Source organism: Phacochoerus africanus, chromosome 8 (assembly GCF_016906955.1).
Source record: "Phacochoerus africanus isolate WHEZ1 chromosome 8, ROS_Pafr_v1, whole genome shotgun sequence".
In the NCBI taxonomy this organism is placed as follows: Eukaryota; Metazoa; Chordata; class Mammalia; order Artiodactyla; family Suidae; genus Phacochoerus; species Phacochoerus africanus.
In genome coordinates, this window is record NC_062551.1 from 58,357,757 (window position 1) to 58,376,324 (window position 18,568).

Genomic DNA, 18,568 nt, shown 5'->3' on the forward strand with positions numbered 1-18,568 from the left:
GAACTCCTGCAGTCTGATTCTTAACCCACTGCAGCATCAAACCTAAGCCACCACAGAAACACCACCAGATCTTTACTCTCCTGCACCACAGCAGGAACTCCTGAGGAGGACTTTGAAAGAGGTTTGCCTGGTGACCGAGAGCGCTGTCATGAAGGGAATGACAGTGAGTTGTTTAAAGTATGAGCTGGAACATGAACAATGGGGAAAAACCTAGAACTTCATGTGGGTCCCGTGAGTCTGGTGGAAATAGCTGTTAGATGGTAGGTAACATTTATTGCGCATTAACTACGAGCCAGTTACTGACTGAAACCCTTCATGTGCACTGTCCACTTAATCCTACAACGATCCTAGGAAGTGGGCAATCCCAGTGGCCCCATTTTACAGCCAGAGCAACCGAGGCTGGGGAAGGGCCGCTTTCCTAATATCCCCCAGTGAGGGAGCAGCAGCACTGGGATTCGAACTCAGGTGTCGCTTAGCTAGGAAGGCTTAGCCACTGATCGCGCCTTCCACCCATCAATCAGAGTCCTGGGAAGTGACCCATAGGAAAATGGAGGGCGTGGTGCCAAGGTTGTCATTACCGGGGAAGCTGGGTTCAGCCGGTAGGGCTGTGGGGCTCCTGGAAGGGTCCGCCCAACCCAAGGCATCCGGGCTTCTTCTCCACCCCCTCCGGGAAGTCTTCTCTGTCCCCTGAACTCAGGCCTACATGCTGCCAGGGGCGCGACTCCGGCTGCGCCAGTCGAAAACGACCAGTGTGCCCAGGAAGGCGAGAACCAGACCGGCCAGCCCCAGGCGGACGACGTTGCCCTGGGTGTAGTCCGAGGAGCCTGAGCCTGCGGGGCGGCAAGGGAGAGGCGGTCAGCGGACAAACCTGCAGTCTCTGCCCACCCTCTGGGTCTCTAACCTCCAGGATGGGGTCGCGACACAAGTCACAGTCTTAGACTTAATTTGGGTCCGTGGGAGCAGGAGTATGGGACTTCAGGGGCTGAGGGAGGAGGGCCTGGGGGCCGGACCCCTGGGTCCGAGGGGGGAGGGGCTGGGGGCTGGACCCCTGGGTCCGGGGAAGGAGGGCCTGGGGGCTGGATCTCCGGTTCCGAGGGAGGAGGGGCTGGGGGACGGGTCCCCTCACCGTCCGCGCTGATGACCAGCGGCTCGCTGCGCTGGGACAGCACGTAGGGGGCGGAGGGCGTGTGGTAGTAGCAGCTGTAGGTGCCAGGCGCGCGGGCGCCGGGCAGCGGGAAGTCGGCCCAGGGCTGCGCCGAGCGGCGGTACTGCAGCGGGGCCGCCACGCCGACGCGGTACAGCGCGAAGCTCATGCCCCCCACGCGGCCGGCGCAGCGCAGGCTCACGTTGGCCCAGGGCGCCACCACCGGCCCGGGCAGCGCCACCAGCGACGGGCGCGGCAGCTCGTCTGCAAGGAAGGAGGTCGGGGGCCGCGGGTGGGGTGCTGCCCACCTTCTCTCTCTCCCTCTTCCTCCCAGTCGTCCTCGCCCCTTCTTCCCGCCTCCTTCCTCTTTTCCGCCCTCCCCCTCCCCCCTCCCTCTTCCCCTCTGCCCCCTCCCTCTCCCCCCTCCCTCTCCCCCTCCCTCTCCCCCCTCCCTCTCCCCTCTTCTTCCCTCCCTTTCCCCCCTCTCCCTCCTCCCTCTCCCCACTCCCCCCTCCCTCTCCTTCTTCCCTCTCCCCTTCCCCCTCCCTCTCCCCTCCCCTCACCTACCCCCTCCCCCTCCCTCTTCCCTCTCCCCCCTTCCTTTTCCCCTCCTCCCTCCCTTCCCTCCCTCTTCCCCTCTCCCCCCTCTCTTCCCTCATCCCCCCTCCCTTTCCCCCCTCCCCCCTCCCTTTTCCCCCTCCTCCCTCCCTCTCCCCCTCCTCCCTCTCCTCTCCCCTCCTCCCTCCCTCTCCCCTCTCTTTCCATCCCCTCTCTCCCCACTCCCCCCTCCCTCTCCCTCTTCCTCTCCCCCCTCCTCCCCCGTCATGCTCTCAACCCCATCACGCTCTGCCTTTCTCCCTCCTCCCGTCCAGACCAGAGTCCGGCCGCTGTCTCCGCTTTCTGTGTGTCCGTGTCCCGCTCTGTGCCCTGGAGCCCCATTGTCCCTGTCTCTCCCGGCACCTGCGTCCCCAAGGCGGCCTATCTCTGCGTGTCTGTCTCCCCATCGCTACCCGCCCGTTTGTCGCTTTTCCCCACGGTGCTCATGCTTCACTAAAATTCCGTGTTTTTACCCTCGTGTTTCACACCCGCTGGGTCTCAGGCTTCGTCTCTTCCAAGGTTTCCCAGTTTCAGTGCTAGTGACATTTTGGGTGAATCTGAATAATTCAGGGCGGGCTGGGGCGCGCGCGGGGGCGGGGGGGGGGGAGGCTGGAGTGGCCTGTGTGTTGCAGGACCTTTTGTAGCATTTCTGGCCTTTGCCCATGATATGCCAGGAACCCACCCTTCCCAGGTCGTGACAACCCAACATGTCTCCGGCTATTGACAGATTTGGGGGCTGCGGGTCACAATTGCCCTCGGTTGGGAATCCCCCCTGTTTCTTTGGTGTTTTCTCTCTCCCTCTCTCCTTATAGCTTTTTTTTCTTCTTTTAGGGCCACACCTGTGGCATATGGAGGTTCCCAGGCTAGGGGTCAAATCGGAGCTGTAGCCGCCCACCTACACCAGAGCCACACCAACACCAGATCTGAGCCTCGGCCGTGACCTACACCACAGCTCACGGCAACGCTGGATCCTCAACCCACTGAGTGAGGCCAGGGATCGAACCTGCAACCTCATGGTTCCTAGTCGGATTCGTTTCCACTGCGCCACGATGGGAACTCCTTGTAGCTCTTTTTTTTACATCATTGTGTAAGCTTGTCTCTCTCTCTCCCCCCTTCCTTCATCCCACCTCTGTCTTTTCTCCACATACCATACCCCCCTCCCCAGACCTCACCTGTCACCAGCAGTTCCAGGGTATCACTGGGGTGGGACCAGACCCCTGGCCCCCAGCTTAGTCTTCCGTAGCAGCAGCAGTAACTGCCCCCCTGGGCTGGGGTCACCTCCTCCAGGAAGAACTCCGCCAGCTCCGAAGCCACGTCCCGGTAAAGCACAGGAGCCGCGTCTCCGGATTTGAAGAGTGCAAACCTCCAGGCAGGCTGGGGGGCCCGGCACCTCAAGGTGATGTTGATTCCGGGGGTCACAATTGCAGCGGGCTGAGCCTCTAGCCACGGCTTGGGGTATGAGGCTGGGGGGACTGAAGAAATGGGGCTGCCTGGGTCCTCAGGCTTCCTGGGAGCCCAGGAGATGGGGGGTCAGCGGGGGTAGGAGGAAAATCTCCTTGCAAATCTGTGCGCCTTCCCCAGCCTTAGTTTCCTGCCTGTAAAAGAGGGGAGACGCTGGACCCCAACCCAGGTTTGTCCAAACGCTGCCCATCAGAGGACAGGGCATTGATGCCTGCCCTTTACTGCAGTTTTTAATTTTTTTTTTTTTTGGTCTTTTTAGGGCTGCTCCCATAGCATATGGAGGTTCTTGGGCTAGGGGTCTAATCGGAGCTGTAGCCACCTGCCTTAACCCACTGAGTGAGGCCAGGGATCAAACCCACAACCTCCTGGTTCCTAGTCCGATTTGTTAACCACTGAACCACGACGGGAACTCCCACAGTTTTTAATTTATTTATGGCACTCACCAGAGGCCTATGGAAGTTCCCAGGCCAGGGACTGAATCTGAGCCACAGCTGCAACCTACACAACAGCTGCAGCAACGCCAGGTCCTTAAACCCACCGCAGCAGGCTGTGGATTGAGCCCGAGTTTCTACAGCAACGTGAGTTGTTGCAGTCAGGTTCTTAACCCACTGTGCCACAGCGGGAACTCCTACGTCATGGTTTTTAAACATCATTTTAAGAGATTGGTAAGAAAGTATATATATGTATGTGTGACTGGGTCACCTTGCTGTGCAGTAACAAATTGACAGAACACTGTAAACCAACTGTGATGGAAAAATTAAAAATCATTTAAAAAAGAAGAGAGACTAGTCCCTGGAAACCTGTGATTTCAAATTGCCTTCCAGAATATTTGTAACATATTCACCATATTTCAGTAGGTGCCAAAACTTGCTATTTGAGGGGAAAAAATTGTTGAATTAAAAAAAAGCAAACTGGAGTTTTGGGGAGTTCCCGTCGTGGCTTATCAGAAATGAATCTGACTAGCATCCATGAGGATATGGGTTCAATCCTTGGCCTCACTCAGTGGGTTAAGGATCTGGTGTTGCCGTGAGCTGTGGTGAAGGTTGCAGACTCGGCTCGGATCCTGTGTTGCTGTGGCTGTGTGGTGTAGGCCGGCAGCTGCAGCTCCGATTAGACCCCTAACCTGGGAACCTCCATATGCCGCGAATGGGGCCCTAAAAATACAAAAACAAAAAACGAAGAATCCCTGGGGTTCTTTGGTAGCTCAGTGGGTTACGGATCTGGCCTTGTCACTGCTCTGGCTCGAGTTCAATCCCCGGCCCAGGAACTTGCATTTGCCGCGGGTAGAAGTAGCTCTAAGGACATGGGAATGTCTCCAAGAGAGATTGTAAAGTAAGATGCAGAACAGTGTGAGTCACGAAGGAGCAATTTTGCTTTGGGGAAAAAAGACAACGTACACAAATGCACATAGGTCTTTGAACGCATGGAAAATTTTTGTAAGGATACAGAAATTATTTAAGAAAGCTGAGGAAGGGGAAGAGGGAGGTTGTTATATGTCCTTAGATAATAACTCATTTCTAAAACCATGAAGTTATGTTAGCTTGAGCATTTAAAAATAATAATTTCAATAAATTGATAGCTTCGGTGTTAATGGCACTCCAGGTGATTCGGATTTGAAGTGGGAGCCATCGTGGGGGAAATTGAGAGGAAGAAGAGGGCTCACCCATCAGGGAGTTCCCGGTTTGGCTCAGTGGAAATGAACCCCGACTAGTATTCATGAGGTTGCAGGTTCGATCCCTGGCCTTGCTCAGTGGGTTAAGGATCCAGCATTGCCATGAGCTGTGATGTAGGTTGCAGACGTGGCTCAGATCCCAGATCCTGCGTTGCTGTGGCTGTGGTGTAGGCTGGCACCTACAGCTCTGATTAGACCCCTGGCCTGGGAACCTCCATATGCTGCATGTGCACCCTTTAAAATAAAAAAAGAGAGAGAGGTCTCGCCCATCAGAAACCCTGGAGAAAAACCCAGAGCTATCTCAAGGTAAAGGATCCTACTTTCCAAACAGGGAAATAATTGGTGTTGCCAGAGATCCTATTTCTTTTTTCTTTTTTTGGTGTTTTTAGGGCTGTACTCATGACATATGGAGGTTCCCAGGCTAGGGGTCGAATCCGAGCTGTAGCTGCAAGCCTACACCATAGCCACAGCAACACTGGATCCAAGCCACGTCTCCAACCTACACCACAGCTCACGGCAACCCTGGGTCTTTAAGCCACTGAGCGAGGCCAGGGATTCCAGCTGCGACCTCATGGATCCTAGTCAGAGTCGTTTCCACTGAGCCATGATGGGAACTCCAGAGATCCTATTTCTTTTTCTTTTCTTTCTTTCTGCCATTTCTTGAGCCGCTCCCATAGCATATGGAGGTTCCCAGGCTAGGGGTCTAATTGGAGCTGTAGCCACCGGCCTACACCAGAGCCACAGCAAGGCAGGATCTGAGCCGCGTCTGCGACCTACACCACAGCTCATGGCAACGCCGGATCCTTAATCCACTGAGCGAGGCCAGGGATCAAACCCACAACCTCATGGTTCCTAGTCGGATTCGTTAACCACTGAGCCATGACGGGAACCCCAGAGATCCTATTTCTTGAGCCCTGTGCTTTGCCAAGCTCTGAGCCAAGGGTTTTACACAAGGGATTTTATTAAGTGCTCAGCACAGCCCATTTTACAGAGCAGGAAACTGAGTCTTAGCTTGCAATGGTTTGTTCAAGGTCATGAGTGAATATGAAGGTGAAGATGGGGTCCATGACCTTCACGCCTTAACTACACTGGTCACTAAAAAGGATGAGGAAGGAAGGAGGGAAAGAAAGAAAGAAAGGAGGGAGGAGGAACATGAGGAAATCCTGGGCACCAAAATACAATCTTGAGTCAGTGGACGTGGGGTGTCAGCAACACGCAGAAGGGGAGGGGGAGGGGGATGGTTACTCACCAGTTGGAGTGATGTCTGCGCAACCTGCCGGCCCTATAAAAGGAGACAAGGCTTGTGCTCGTCAAAGCTTTGGCTGCTCCCGTTTCCTCCTTGCTGGGCACCCAGGAATCCAAGTCCCCAGGCCCTCTGTCCTCCGGGAAGCAAGAGTCTTGTTTGTACCTCCTCCTCTCCCAGTAGCCGTAAATCAAGATGTTGAATCCCCACCTATTTAAGAAGCTAAAAGTCTGGGAGTTCCTATCGTAGCGCAGTGGAAACGAATTCTGACTAGGAACCATGAGGTTGCGGGTTCGATCCCTAGCCTCGCTCAGTGGATTAAGGATCTGGCATTGCCATGAGCTGTGGTGTAGGTTGCAGACGCGGCTCGGAACTGGCGTTGCTGTGGCTCTGGCATAGGCTGGCAGCAACAGCTCTGGTTAGACCCCTAGCCTCGCCTGGGAACCTCCATATGCCACAGGTGTGGCCCTAGAAAAGACAAAAAGACCCCAAAAAAAAGCCAAAAGTCTTGACCCAAGCCCCTCTTGCGTCTACACCCCAGAGTTCAGGCCCTTGGCTTCACCTTTTCCCGGAGACCATAATCTGAGCCCACAGTTCCTTCCCCCTGGAGTGCAGGAGCCTGGGCCCCCAGTTTCCTCCTTTCCCAGGGCCCCTGGTGTCCTGGTTTCCATCTCCCTCCTGGTTTCCTCCTCCCTCCAGACCCTTTCACTCCCTGTCCTGGAGTTCGGGTCCCTAGCCCTCTCCTGCTTCATGATCTAGGAAATCCTGCCCCCACATTCTTCCTTTTCCCGGAACCCAGGAATTCCGGGCCCCTGTGTCCTCTTGCCTTAGGACCCAGGGGTCTGGGCCGCAGTCCTGTTATTCTGTCCGAGAGCTCCAAGCCCTTGGATGGTGTAGAGTCACCCTGCTCTGCCCTCAAGTAGACCCGAAGTCTCGATTACACTCCCTCCCCACTGCCAGTGTCGGGGTTCCCAGCCCCGACAGGGACCCAGGGAGAAGGGGGTGGGTGTCTTACAGACAGTCAGCAGTTGAAGGAGCAGCACCAAGGCCATGGTGGGCAGATCTCAGCTTGAGCAGGAACAGGAGCCAGGGCTCAGCTGCGCCCTCTCTCCTTCTGGGAAGTGACCCAACGTCAGAAAGGCTGAGGCTGGTTTACAGAAGGGAGGAGAGAAGTGGGGGCCCCTGGGTGACTGTGTCACAACCCCATGATGCAGTAGAAAAAGTTGGGAGGGGGAAGTGATAACTGTTGCGTTCATTCAACTTTAAAAAAATTAGGACTTCCTGTTGTGGCTAAGTGGGTTAGGATCCCGACATGGTGTCTATGAGGATGTAGGTTCTATCCCTGGCCTCGGTCAGTGGGTTAAGCATCCAGCGTTGCGGCAAGCTGTGTCCTAGGTCACAGATGCAGCTCAGATCCTATGTTGCTGTGTGAAGGCCTGCTGCTGTAGCCCTGATTCTGCCCCTAGCCCGGGAAGTTCCATATGCTGCAGGTTCGCCTCTTAAAAGGGGGAAAAAAATTAGCACCTATTATGTGCCAGATCCTGTCCTGCACAGTGGCCCGGCAGGGCACAGGTGGGAGTCAGACCTCATTATTAATTGCACTCAAGCAGTTCGCAATCTGATGGATCCCGACCACTGAGTTAAAACAAAGTGATGTGAGTTATAATGGAGGTCACTGTGAGAATCTCCAGAAGGCCGCTAATCTTTCTGGGATGAGAGGAACGAACGATTTTGAACTGCGACCTTTAATGACAGGTCGGTCATTCATCCTCTCCCAGCCTCGTTCTCCATAGGGAAAATGGGCTTTTAGAAATAAACCATAAAATGAAGACTGATGCATTCCGCCTTAGCTGGGCCTCAGCAGGAGGACTACAAATTACTCCTCCGGAACGACCTTCTAGACTGAGAGAAAAATGAGAGCAGGGGCAGGTGTGCCAAGGCAGATCTGCACGTAAACCTGCGTCGCCGCCTCCTCCAACGCAGCCTTGGCGCGTACCTCTGTTCTGCGCTAGTGCGCACGCGCAGACTGAGCATGCGGCTCGAGGGCAAGGACCACAGTTCCCAGAGTGCTCTGCGCCCTCGCCACTTTCTTGGAGGGCTGGTCTGCAGCACTGCGCACGCGCGGACTCGGACGGCAGCGGCCGTGCGCGAGGACCACAACTCCCAGAGCGCCCCGCGTCCACGCCGCCGCCGAGACCAAGATGGCCGGGAGTAAGTGCCGGCGCCACTGGCGCGCAGGGGTGCTTCTGGGAACCCGGCGTAGTGCAGGGGCTAGGGCACGGCGGAGCCCCAGTAGAGGACGTGGGGTCCGGGCAAGAGGGGGATGTAGAGGTCACGAAAGGGCTCCTCCAGGTTGGGGGTGGCGCGAGAGGGGTAGAGGTCACCGGGGGATCCTCTGCAGGGGTGACCCTCCTCACCCATCCTTCCAGGAATCGCCTCCTTCCTAAAGAATGCCTGGGCCAAGGAGCCGGTGCTGGTGGCGTCCTTCGCCATCGGGGGCCTCGGTGAGTGAGTGCCCCAGGCACGAACATGCAGCACCCCCAACCTGCGTCCCGGCTTCACCTCCTCCACTCCCTTGGAGGTCCCATCACCCCCTCACCCCCTCACCAGCGTTCCATCCTGTACTCCCGAGGTCCGACCCCACCTTCAAAGTTCTGTGTCCCCACTTGCGTGCCAGTATCCCCGCGACTTCCCTGGGCTACCCCCACTGTTATGGCTCCTCCACCACCCCGTCGCTCCCCACCCCGCACACGCCCACCCAAGAGATCCGTAATCCCTTCAGGGAAGAGGTTCTCAATCCTGGCCGTGCATGATTAACTCTTGAGTGCTAAGAAAAATAATAACAAATGAAAAGTATTGTTCTTATCCTCCTCTTTCGCCCTCACTCCCTACCAGATTCTGAGTTGAGTGGGGTGCGGTGGGGCTGGAGAATCTTGTGTTTGGTGGAAGTCCCCTGATTCTAATGTGCCTCCCCCATTGAGAACCTCAGTGCTAGAACAGGGCTACTCTTACTTTAAGGTGGCAGCGGAGGAAGTGGGGTTCTTGTTAGAATACAGCCCAGACCTGATTCAGAGGTCTGGGGTGGGGCCCGGGGTGCTGCATTTCTGACAAGTTCCCAGGTCTTATCAGTACTGTTGGTTGGCAGGCCACACACTGGGTGGAATTCTAGAACCCAGTTGTCTCCGCCCCCTGAGCACTGGAAATGGGGCTAGTGTGGACTGAGATGGTACATTTACTTTATTTTATTTTTTGTCTTTTTTTTTTTTCCTCAGGGCTGCACCCAAGGCATATGGAGGTTCCCAGGCTAGGGGTTGAATCAGAACTGCAGCCGCCGGCCTCCACCACAGCCACAACAACCAGATCCTAGCTGTATCTGCGACCTATACTACAGCTCATGGCAATGCTGGATCCTTAACCTACTGAGCCGGGCCAGGGATTGAACCTGTGTCCTCGTGGTTCCTAGTCGGATTCATTTCCACTGAGTCATGATGGGAACTCCTGAGATGGTACATTTATTTACTTACTTACTATTAAGTTCCTGGGCCAGGGATTGAATCTTAACTGCAGCTGCGGCAGCCAGATCCTTTAACCCACTCTGCTGGACTGGGGATCAAACCCATGCTGCCACAGCGACCTGAGCTGTTGGAGTCAGATTCTTAACCCACTGCGCCCCATGTTATGCTTGTGTTAAGTACACATCAGATTTCAAAGTCTTAATATAACAAAAAGTACATAGGAGTTCCTGCTGTGGCACAGTGGATTAATAATCCATCTTGTCTCTGGAGGCGCCAGTTTGATCCGATCCCCAGCCTGGCGAGGTGGGTTAAGGATCCAGCATTGCTGCAGATGTGGTGTAGGTCGGAGCTCTGGCTCAGATTCGATCCCCAGCCTGGGAACTAACACATGTCACTGGGGCAGCTGAAAAAGAAAAAAAAAGTGCGTGAAATATCGATTTTTTTTTTATGTTGATATGTTGAAATGTTTTGGATATAATAGGTTAAATGTGTTTTTCTAGATTAACTTGTACATTTTAACTTTTAACATGGCTGTCAGAAAATGTAGTCTTGATTACACATGTGGCTCTTTAAGCTTCTGTCGGACAGCATTGGCCTGGAACATTCCTTTCTGCACCCTGCCCCACCCCCTCAGTTTGTAACAGTTCGTGATTCCTTTGGAACATTCCCAAGACACCCACCAGTGTGCTCCATGACGACCCCTACGCGCAGAGGCATTCATTCCATTCCGGAACCACCCCCTTCTCTCCTGGGCCCTCTCGGTCCCATGTTTCTCTGGGGACCCTGCTGTGTTTATAAACCCTTCTGCTGATAGGTGGGGATCCCAGGGAGCCAGGGGACCTCCTGGAGGTGCTGGACTGCCTCGATCCCCTCCCCCCATGACCTTGACCCCCAAGTGCCCAGGCTCAGCCTCTGTCCCTGCCGCTGCCCCCTCCCCTGGGCCTCACCCCCCTGCCCCATGTCTCTCCACAGCTATAATTCTGCCCTCCCTCAGCCCCTACACCAACTACGCCATCAGGATCAACCGGGCCACACCCTACAACTACCCAGGTGAGTGGGAGCCAGGGCCCTGTCCTGGGCCTCCTGGTGCTGGGGGGATTAGCGCCAGGCGGGTCTCTCCTCTGCAGGGGTCTGAGACGCTGCAGCGCAGCCTGGACTCTGTCTGTAAGAGCTGTGATCCACCAGCCATACAAGTCACTTCCTGTCTGTGTCTGAGTTCCCGTCTCTGTTGCTCTCTGGAGCTTTGTCTCCTGGGGTCTCTTCTCCACCTCACAGGTCTCTGTCCTGCTGCCTCATCTCCGTCGGCTCTGTCTCTGAGTTTCCTTTCTGTATCCATCTCTCTGCCTTCCCACGTCTCCCAGTCTCTCCATGCTTCCCCGATTCTGATTCTCTCCCCTGGGGTCTCCCGTCGCTCTCTGAACATAAGCCCTCGGGCCAGCCCTTCCCTGTGGCCCCTGGTGTTCTCATTGGCCCACCCTCCTGTCCCACAGTGCCCCTCCGAGATGATGGGAACATGCCCGACGTGCCCAGCCACCCCCAGGACCCCCAGGGCCCCAGCCTGGAGTGGCTGAAGAACCTGTGAGCACCTCCGCTGGCAGGGAGAGAGGCCGCCTCCCCAGCGGCCCCCAATAAAAATATGAAAACCAGCCCAAGGGGTGTGTGTGTGTGTGTGTGTGTGTGTGGTTAGCGGTGGAAGCAGCAGACAGTGGCCATGGCAAGTGTAGGGGGTCATTTTATTGGGGGGCAGGGTCAGTCAAAGGGCGGGCTGGCCAGGGTGGGGTAGGGCAGCAGTTTGTCTGGCCCCCGAGAAACCCAGCTTGAGTCTAGGGCCTCGTCTGCTTCAAAGCCAAAGTCTTCCTCCACCTTAATCTGGGGAGAGCAGAGCGAGGTGTGAGGGCCCCGCCTGGCCCTTCCTGCTTTCCCAGGACAGCTTCCTCTGTGCTCCCCACACCAAGTCCCAGTGTCCCCAGGTCCACAGGGCCTCCTCCTCACCGCCTTCTCTCCCTCCTCTGCGCCCACCCTTCCCCAGAACCGCCTCCAGATCCTCCCCCGGCACCTGAGCCCTTCCCAGCATTGTCCAGTTCTTTCTCCGTCCCCAGCCCTGCAGGGCCCGGCCCCCCGCAGCACAGCAGGGAAGCCCTGGACGCTCCATGCCTCTCCTACCTGCACCGGGGCCAGTTCTGGGGTCAGTGCAGCTCCCACTCGGCGTCCGTCCCGGGGCGCTCGCCGCCTCTTCCGTCCACTGGGTCCCTCGCAGGGGGCCGGGCTGCCGGGTTCTGGAGGAGCGGGCGTCCTTCTAGGCGGGGACAGCCCCTCTTTCTCTGGGGGCTCGTTCTCGGCATTGCCCGGGGTGGGGGCGTCCGTGCCCTGGCTGCCCTCGTCCTGGGGGAGGAGGCAGGTGGGCAGGTGAGGGCTGTGTCCCGGGCTCTGGGCTCCTGGCCCGCCCACCAGCCTGGCCTCACCTCCAGCACGATGGTGAACTGGCTGGCGCGGTAGTCGTCGCCGTAGGAATCCAGCACTCTCATGAGGAACCTGCACGAGAAGCCCCAGGGCAACAGCGTTACCCAGACAGCCCAGCTGTGACTGTGAGGCCAAGGTCGTCCAGGACCCAGAAGAGCTGAGAAATGCTGGTGCCACGCACTCGAGCAGCCCGTGAGCCTCTGAGCAGGACAGGGCGCCCTCTGTGCCTCCGTTCCCCACTCTGTGACCCAGGGCTGACAACCGGGTTGGGGTGCCGACAACCCCCCTGCGGCTCGACAACACCGCTAGGGAGCTCAGGGGGATGTCGGCTTGGTATGCACTCAAATGTAAGTTATTCTTTTCCTTCAGGAGTAGGAGGCGGGTCCAGAACTCTTCCTGGTGATGCTGCCTTCTCTTCTCTCCCCATCCCTGCTTCTTAAAGCTTTTGATGGTGTTTTTTTTTTTGTTTCTTTGTTCTGAATCACTGGCCCCCCAGAGAGCCAGCCCCTGGGTGGAGCCTTTGACGCGTGCAGTCTCTCATTCTACAAATACATGTCAGTCACCTGCCCTGTGCCAGGCAGTGAGCTAGGCACCAGGGACCCATCTGGGAAAAATACAGAGATCCTGTGCTTACCCCCCTTAGGATTTTGCAAGGGAGACAGGCGACTGGTAAACGACGAACTAGGAGAGGTCAGAAAGCAGACAGCTGGAGGGACTGGGACTAGGGGAGGCCAGGATGGCAGAAGAACAGTTCTGGCAAAAGGAACAGCCAGTGCAAAGGCCCTGAGGCGGGGGCCCGGGGGTGGGGGGGGTGTTCTGGGCAGAGCAAAGAGGTGGGAGTGACGGGCATTCTGATGAGGGCCTCGCTGGCTGTTAGTGCCACAGGTGGAACCTCTGCAGGGTTTGGAGCAGAGGAATGACGTGGCCTTAGGTTTTATCAATTTTTTTTCTACTTTCAAAAAATTATTATTATTACTAATTTTTTTTGTCTTTTTGCTATTTCTTTTTCTTTTTTTTTTTTTTGGTCTTTTTGCCATTTCTTGGGCCGCACCCGTGGCATATGGAGGTTCCCAGGCTAGGGGTCGAATCGGAGCTGTAGCTGCCAGCCTACGCCAGAGCCACAGCAACGCAGGATCCAAGCCGCGTCTGCAACCTACACCACAGCTCATGGCAACGCTGGATCCTTAACTCACTGAGCAAGGGGCAGGGATTGAACCCGCAACCTCATGGTTCCTAGTCGGATTCGTTAACCACTGCGCCACGACGGGAACTCCTCTTTTTGCTATTTCTTGGGCCGCTCCCGCGGCATATGGAGGTTCCCAGGCTAGGGGTTGAATCGGAGCTGTAGCTGCCAGCCTACACCAGAGCCACAGCAACTCGGGATCCGAGCTGCGTCTGCAACCTACACCACAGCTCACGGCAACGCCGGATCGTTAACCCACTGAGCAAGGGCAGGGACCGAACCCGCAACCTCATGGTTCCTAGTCGGATTCGTTAACCACCGCGCCACGACGGGAACTCCCCAAAAAATTATTTTTAACATATCATGGTAAGATACACATACCATAAAGTGTACTGATTTACTCATTTTAAAACATGCGGTGCAGTGGCGGGAGGTGCCTTCACACTGTCCTGCGGCTGCCACCCTGCATCTCCAGAATGCTGTTCCATTTTCTGAAATGACACTCTGTTCCCATTAAACCACAGCTCGCAGGCTCCTGCTCCCAGCAACCGCCCTTCTCCTTTCCGCCTCTCTGAATCGGCTTAAGGGCCTCAGATGAGTGGAATCAGGGCGTGTCTCAGCCACAGACGGACACGAGGGGGCTTCCACCGTGTGGCTGTTGTGAGCAAGAGGCTACAAATGGCCGTCAGGGTCCCCGCTTTCGACACTTACGGGTCTACGTCTGAGGAACAGAATATTTAAATTTCACTTGATTTTAGGGAATGGAGACCAAAATTGGAAACAAGTGGCTGCCGAGCCGTGAAATGAGGCTCATGTGACGGAAGGGGTGAGTTGTTCACTTCCCTTGATCTTAACTGATGTGGCCTCTGGCTGTTTGAGCGCTTGTGTGGCCAGAACCACGGAGGGACTCGGTTTTCAACGTCATCTTAACGAATCAAAAGGTATCTCAGGGAGCATCAGATTTCCATTTCAACATAAAATGAAGGCCCGCTGCAGCCAGTCCTGGGCAGCACAGGTGGGGACGAGAGAAGGGTCCAGAAGCCAAGCCCTGGCCGCTGCCAGGAAAGGGTTCAGGGAGAGGAGGGTTAGCCGGCAAAGCTGCCAGACTGAACGGCCAGGAGGAGGGGACATCCAGGCGGCTGAGGGACCCGGACGCCAGGAATGGGCTTCCGAGAGGAGGATGTCTCCACGGGGTCAGGTAAGCGGAGGGCTGAGCACGCACGGGGCACTGGGCACCATGCAGCCTCGGTCGGACACAGCGGGTGGCGGCCGGCCCCACAGCTCACGCCTCCGGATCAGGGTGCCCGGGGCGGGTGGCCTGGGCTGAGCGCATCCCTCTTAACACTTGGCAGCCGCGTGATTTGGGCGTTACCCTTAGGTGACAGGGAACTGGGGCTCAGAGAGGGGATGTGGCTGGCTCAGCAGCGCACAGCAGAACAGCGTTTGTGGCACTCTGCTACCCTCCTTTCAGAGGGGGCACACCCACTCCCCGCAGGCCCTGGGCTCCGCTTGGTTGCAAGGCCCGATTCCACGCCTGGCACCTCGGCCCCGCCCCGACCCGGAACGCAGGGGAAACAAGGGTTGGGGAGCAGAGGCCGGAGCCGCGGGTTCCCTGCGGGTGTGCAAGGGGTTACCTCCGCTCCTGCTGGAGTCGCCGAGTTATCCTCTGTACCTGATGGAGCCTGTTCAGGACCCGCTCATTCACCTGTGGGGAGGTGGGAGAAAGCCCGAGTCAACGGATGGGTCCCTGGGAGACTGGCCGAGGACCACCCCCGGGCCTCCAGGGCGCCCTGCCTTCCCCCCTCCACCCCCCGCCTCTCTTGCCCCTCTCCCTCCTCCACGCCGCTCACATGGCTTCAGGCTCACACCTGGGACCCCTGCCACCTGCCTGGCCTGGGGGCTTCCCACATGCTCTTCCTGGGGCCCTCGCAGCTCATGTCCTCAAGTCCGTGCTCAAGGGCTCCCTGCTGCGGGGCAGGGGCTGCTCAGACCTACCGTTCACCCGCCCCACTTCCCGTGCCCACTCTTCTCAGCTCCACTTTTCCCATGACTTTATATCGCATCTCTACTCAGTGTCCTTACTGTCTGTCTCCCCCACCAGCACCCACCCTGCCAGGCCCTGCTCCAGGCACGGGGGACAGGGGCACAAACCCCAGTCCTCTGGAGCCTGGCGGAGTGGGTGCTCCTTAAATACTGTTAAACAAATGGCTTCACATAGTGACAAAGGACTCGAAGAAGGACCCCAATCAGGTAGATATGCTGGAGATGAGGGCAGGAGGTGGCTGCTTTAGTTAGGGCCATGGGAGAGGTGCGGCCAAGACATGAAAGGGTATTCTACCCATGGGTCAGGCGGAGCTGGGTTCGAATCCCAGCCTGCCACATCTAAGCTATGTAACATTGGGCAAGCTACTGAACCTCTCTGAGCCTTGGGTTTCTGCACTGGTAAAAGGTGAATGATAACCTATTCCTGGGGGGTGGAGGTAGGGGTAAGAGCGGAGGCTCAAATCCAGCTCCATTTGAGCAAATGGCTGAGCTTCATTGGACCCCAGGATCTATCTGTAAAAGGGGGCTCAGGACACCTGCTGCTTAGGGGAGTGGAGCGGGCGGGGCTCACAGGGTGAGAGTGGTTGTTCTAACAGCACCACCCTTGCACCAAAAAACAGTGCCAGGGATGAACTATTACTGCTAACAGTGGAACAGTGAGCAATCTTGAAAACGCTGGGAGAGAAGAGAAGAGAGAGAGGATGGGGTGAGCTGAGGGATGGAATGGAGGCCAAAACTCCCTGGTAAAAGATGCGGAGTATTAGCTTATGTGTACTGGGTGTGTTTACATTATCTATTTCCTGTCTCTGCCCGCATGCCAGTTTGTGGTTCTTGGAACAGCAGTCCTAGCAAAAGAATGCAACCAAACTCAGAGATTCTTTCTTTTTTTTTTTCTTTTTTTTGGTTTTGTTTAGGGCCACACCTGCAGCATATGGAAGTTCCCAGGCCAGGGGTCGAATAGGAGCTGTAGCCACTGGCCTATGCCACAGCCACAGCCACGCCAGATCCGAGCCGTGTCTGCGACGTACACCACAGCTCACGGCAACACTGGATCCTTAACCCATTGAGCGAGGCCAGGGATTGAACCTGCATCCTCATGGATACGACTCAGATTCGTTTCTGCTGAGCCACGACAGGAACTCCTTGGAGTCTTTCAAATATCCAGACCGGACCCTGTCCCTCCTCTGTGTGAAACCTTTTGATGGCTGCCCATCACTCTCAAAAACAAAAAAATGCCTAACTTCTTGCTCCGCTGTTCATGGCCTTTCAGGACCTGGGCCCTGCCTATGGCTCCATCCCTGTTCTCTCCAAGGAGACTAACTGAGTGATTCAGCGGGAAGAACCTGAATGTGGCAGAGGCTGTGGGGATGGGGGGGAAGAAGGATCTGAGAGAGATCTAAGAGGCAGAACCAATAGGACGTCAGGAGTGACGGGTGTCAGGGGTATGGGAGGTTTGGAGGTGGGGGATGTTGTTTGTTTAAGACCGCACCTGTGGCACATGTAAGGTCAAGGGCTAGGGGTCAAATGGGAGCTGCAGGCCTATTCCACAGCCACAACACCACTAGATCGGAGCCACATCTTGGACCTATGCTGCAACTTGGGGCAACACTGGATCCTTAACCAACAGAGCAAGGCCAGGGATCAAACTTGCATCCTCATGGACACTAGTCTTAATCCACTGAGCCATGATAGGAACTCCGGCAGGAGAGATGCATGGAGGTCTGACTAGTGGGGACCGTGAAAGGTACAACATTAGTGAGCTGATCGGGGTTGGCAGATAAAGCTCTAGAGGAGACAGCTCTCCAGGGTGCTTTGCACCGGTGCCTGACACATATTAGCTGTTCAGTGAATAAATAAATGGATGGAAGATTCATTCGGTTAGGCAAGAAAGGCTGGGCATCTAGACAGGCAGCGGCCCGGAGGGACTGGTAATTAAGGCCAGGGGACCTCAAAACGGGGGAATCCACACTCACCTACCTGCTCGATCTCCCGGCAGCGCCGACCTAGTGCCTGATACTTCCTGCGATTTAGTTCCCGCTGGCGGCGCCGGCGGCCCCGCGCTGCCTCTTCCTCTTCATCTCGCTCCCGGAGCCCGGAGCCGCCCAGACCCCCAGACACAAACTCCACTTCTGTTTCAAGCTCGCTCTCCAGGATGTGACCACCGAATAGCGGAGGCAGCGCCAACTCTGAGCCTGGCGGCGCCGAGAACTCTTCAAAGCCCACGGCTGCCATGGTCCTGTAGGGTAGAGGACTCAGGATCCCTGAACCTCCGCACCTAGTCCCTCCTCCCTCAGGCCAGGTGCCAAGCCGCCAGCCCCCTCCTCCCTCAGACGCAGGAGTCCGGAGCCCCCATCCCCCTCTTCCCAGGATCCACAAGAGTTCGAGCCCCAACCATTTTTTCCCCGGATCTAGGCGTCCAGGCTGCTAGATCCTCCTCCCTCAGGCCCTGGCCCCCAGCACACCCTTCCCAGGATCCAGGAATCCAGACCTCCAGACTCTTCCTCCTCCAGTATCACGGGGGCTTCAAGCCCCCCATCCCTCACTCAAATCCAGGAGTCCCGGCCCCCAACCTCGTCGTCTCTCCTATCAGGAGTCTAAACCCGTAGTTTCCCCACCCCCCACCCCCAACCCAGGAGGCTGGAATACGGACCCCAGTCCCTAAAAGAGTTCTAAGCTAAAGTGCTGCAGGAACTGCAATCCCCGTCAGTCCTCAACGCAGAAGACTGCCATTACGCAGCCGCAAGGTTTTTTGGGATTCGTAGTTTCCCCCAAAGCCACTCACCCCTCTCTCTGCTCCAGCTCCATCTCTCTCCGGCTCCGAGCGCCTCAGGCCTCAGAAGGTCCAATCTCTCAAACCGCTAGGTTAAATCGTTGGCAAAACTACCGGTCCCATCAGGCTTCACGGCCACCACATCCGGGACTTTGCCGCTACGCCTACTGGGAGCTGTAGTTTCCGATCTCCAGCTCCGCTCCCCAAACCGTCCAACCCCACGCCGACTCCCGGCATAAAGGCCTTGCTTTCTCGTCGAACGTCTCCACCAGTCGCCTGAGTTGCCGTCGCCTTTATTCTTGTCTTGAAACCCTGTGGTCAGACTACGGCGATTCTCCGCTGATCAGACTCAGTTCACAGAGGGCCACGAGCCGAACAAGCCCCCTCTACCGCCTGCTCACCCATTCTCTGCCTAGAGGGAAGTGTTAATAAAGTTGTTGTTCCAAACGCGGCCAGGAACGACGCGGGGCGTGGGCCAAT

At 56.5% G+C, this 18,568-nt stretch overlaps 3 protein-coding genes across 4 annotated transcripts; 1 reads left to right on the top strand and 2 right to left on the bottom strand.

Annotated features, from left to right (window-relative positions):
- Window positions 1–253: 253 nt before the first annotated feature.
- On the bottom strand, window positions 254–7,286 carry OSCAR (osteoclast associated Ig-like receptor). The gene is made up of 5 exons (XM_047793030.1): window positions 7,133–7,286; window positions 6,124–6,156; window positions 2,914–3,213; window positions 1,127–1,408; window positions 254–830 (listed from the first exon to the last, which is right to left on the bottom strand). Exons 1-5 carry the CDS (start codon window positions 7,167–7,169, stop codon window positions 700–702), a joined length of 783 nt encoding a protein of 260 aa, XP_047648986.1. The 5' UTR covers window positions 7,170–7,286; the 3' UTR covers window positions 254–699.
- Window positions 7,287–8,237: 951 nt separating this feature from the next.
- Window positions 8,238–11,278, top strand: NDUFA3 (NADH:ubiquinone oxidoreductase subunit A3). The gene is made up of 4 exons (XM_047790402.1): window positions 8,238–8,328; window positions 8,547–8,621; window positions 10,605–10,682; window positions 11,123–11,278. Exons 1-4 carry the CDS (start codon window positions 8,319–8,321, stop codon window positions 11,212–11,214), a joined length of 255 nt encoding a protein of 84 aa, XP_047646358.1. The 5' UTR covers window positions 8,238–8,318; the 3' UTR covers window positions 11,215–11,278.
- Window positions 11,279–11,348: 70 nt separating this feature from the next.
- On the bottom strand, window positions 11,349–18,531 carry TFPT (TCF3 fusion partner). 2 transcript variants are annotated; one of them, XM_047790400.1, is made up of 6 exons: window positions 18,101–18,531; window positions 17,296–17,554; window positions 14,910–14,980; window positions 12,095–12,164; window positions 11,796–12,014; window positions 11,349–11,501 (listed from the first exon to the last, which is right to left on the bottom strand). In XM_047790400.1, exons 1-6 carry the CDS (start codon window positions 18,121–18,123, stop codon window positions 11,382–11,384), a joined length of 762 nt encoding a protein of 253 aa, XP_047646356.1. In that variant the 5' UTR covers window positions 18,124–18,531; the 3' UTR covers window positions 11,349–11,381. The 2 variants fall into 2 exon arrangements, with proteins under 2 accessions (XP_047646356.1, XP_047646357.1); XM_047790401.1 differs by lacking the exon at window positions 18,101–18,531 and adding an exon at window positions 17,807–17,958.
- Window positions 18,532–18,568: the final 37 nt, after the last annotated feature.

Bases quoted from the DNA above. Each gene is read 5' to 3' on its own strand.
- OSCAR (XM_047793030.1), bottom strand. From the start codon at position 7,169: ATGGCCTTGGTGCTGCTCCTTCAACTGCTGACTGTCT. The intron at 1,409-2,913 runs GTGAGGTCTGGG...CCTTCCTTGCAG, and splicing joins CCTGGAACTGCTGGTGACAG to ACGAGCTGCCGCGCCCGTCG. The intron at 831-1,126 runs GTGAGGGGACCC...GCCGCCCCGCAG, and splicing joins GCTGGTCATCAGCGCGGACG to GCTCAGGCTCCTCGGACTAC.
- TFPT (XM_047790400.1), bottom strand. From the start codon at position 18,123: ATGGAGCTGGAGCAGAGAGAGGG. The intron at 12,165-14,909 runs GTAACCCCTTGC...CTTCTCGTGCAG, and splicing joins CGACTCCAGCAGGAGCGGAG to GTTCCTCATGAGAGTGCTGG. The intron at 11,502-11,795 runs GTAGGAGAGGCA...TGCTCTCCCCAG, and splicing joins CAGAACTGGCCCCGGTGCAG to ATTAAGGTGGAGGAAGACTT.
- NDUFA3 (XM_047790402.1), top strand. The intron at 8,622-10,604 runs GTGAGTGAGTGC...GTCTCTCCACAG, and splicing joins CTTCGCCATCGGGGGCCTCG to CTATAATTCTGCCCTCCCTC. The intron at 10,683-11,122 runs GTGAGTGGGAGC...CCTGTCCCACAG, and splicing joins CACACCCTACAACTACCCAG to TGCCCCTCCGAGATGATGGG.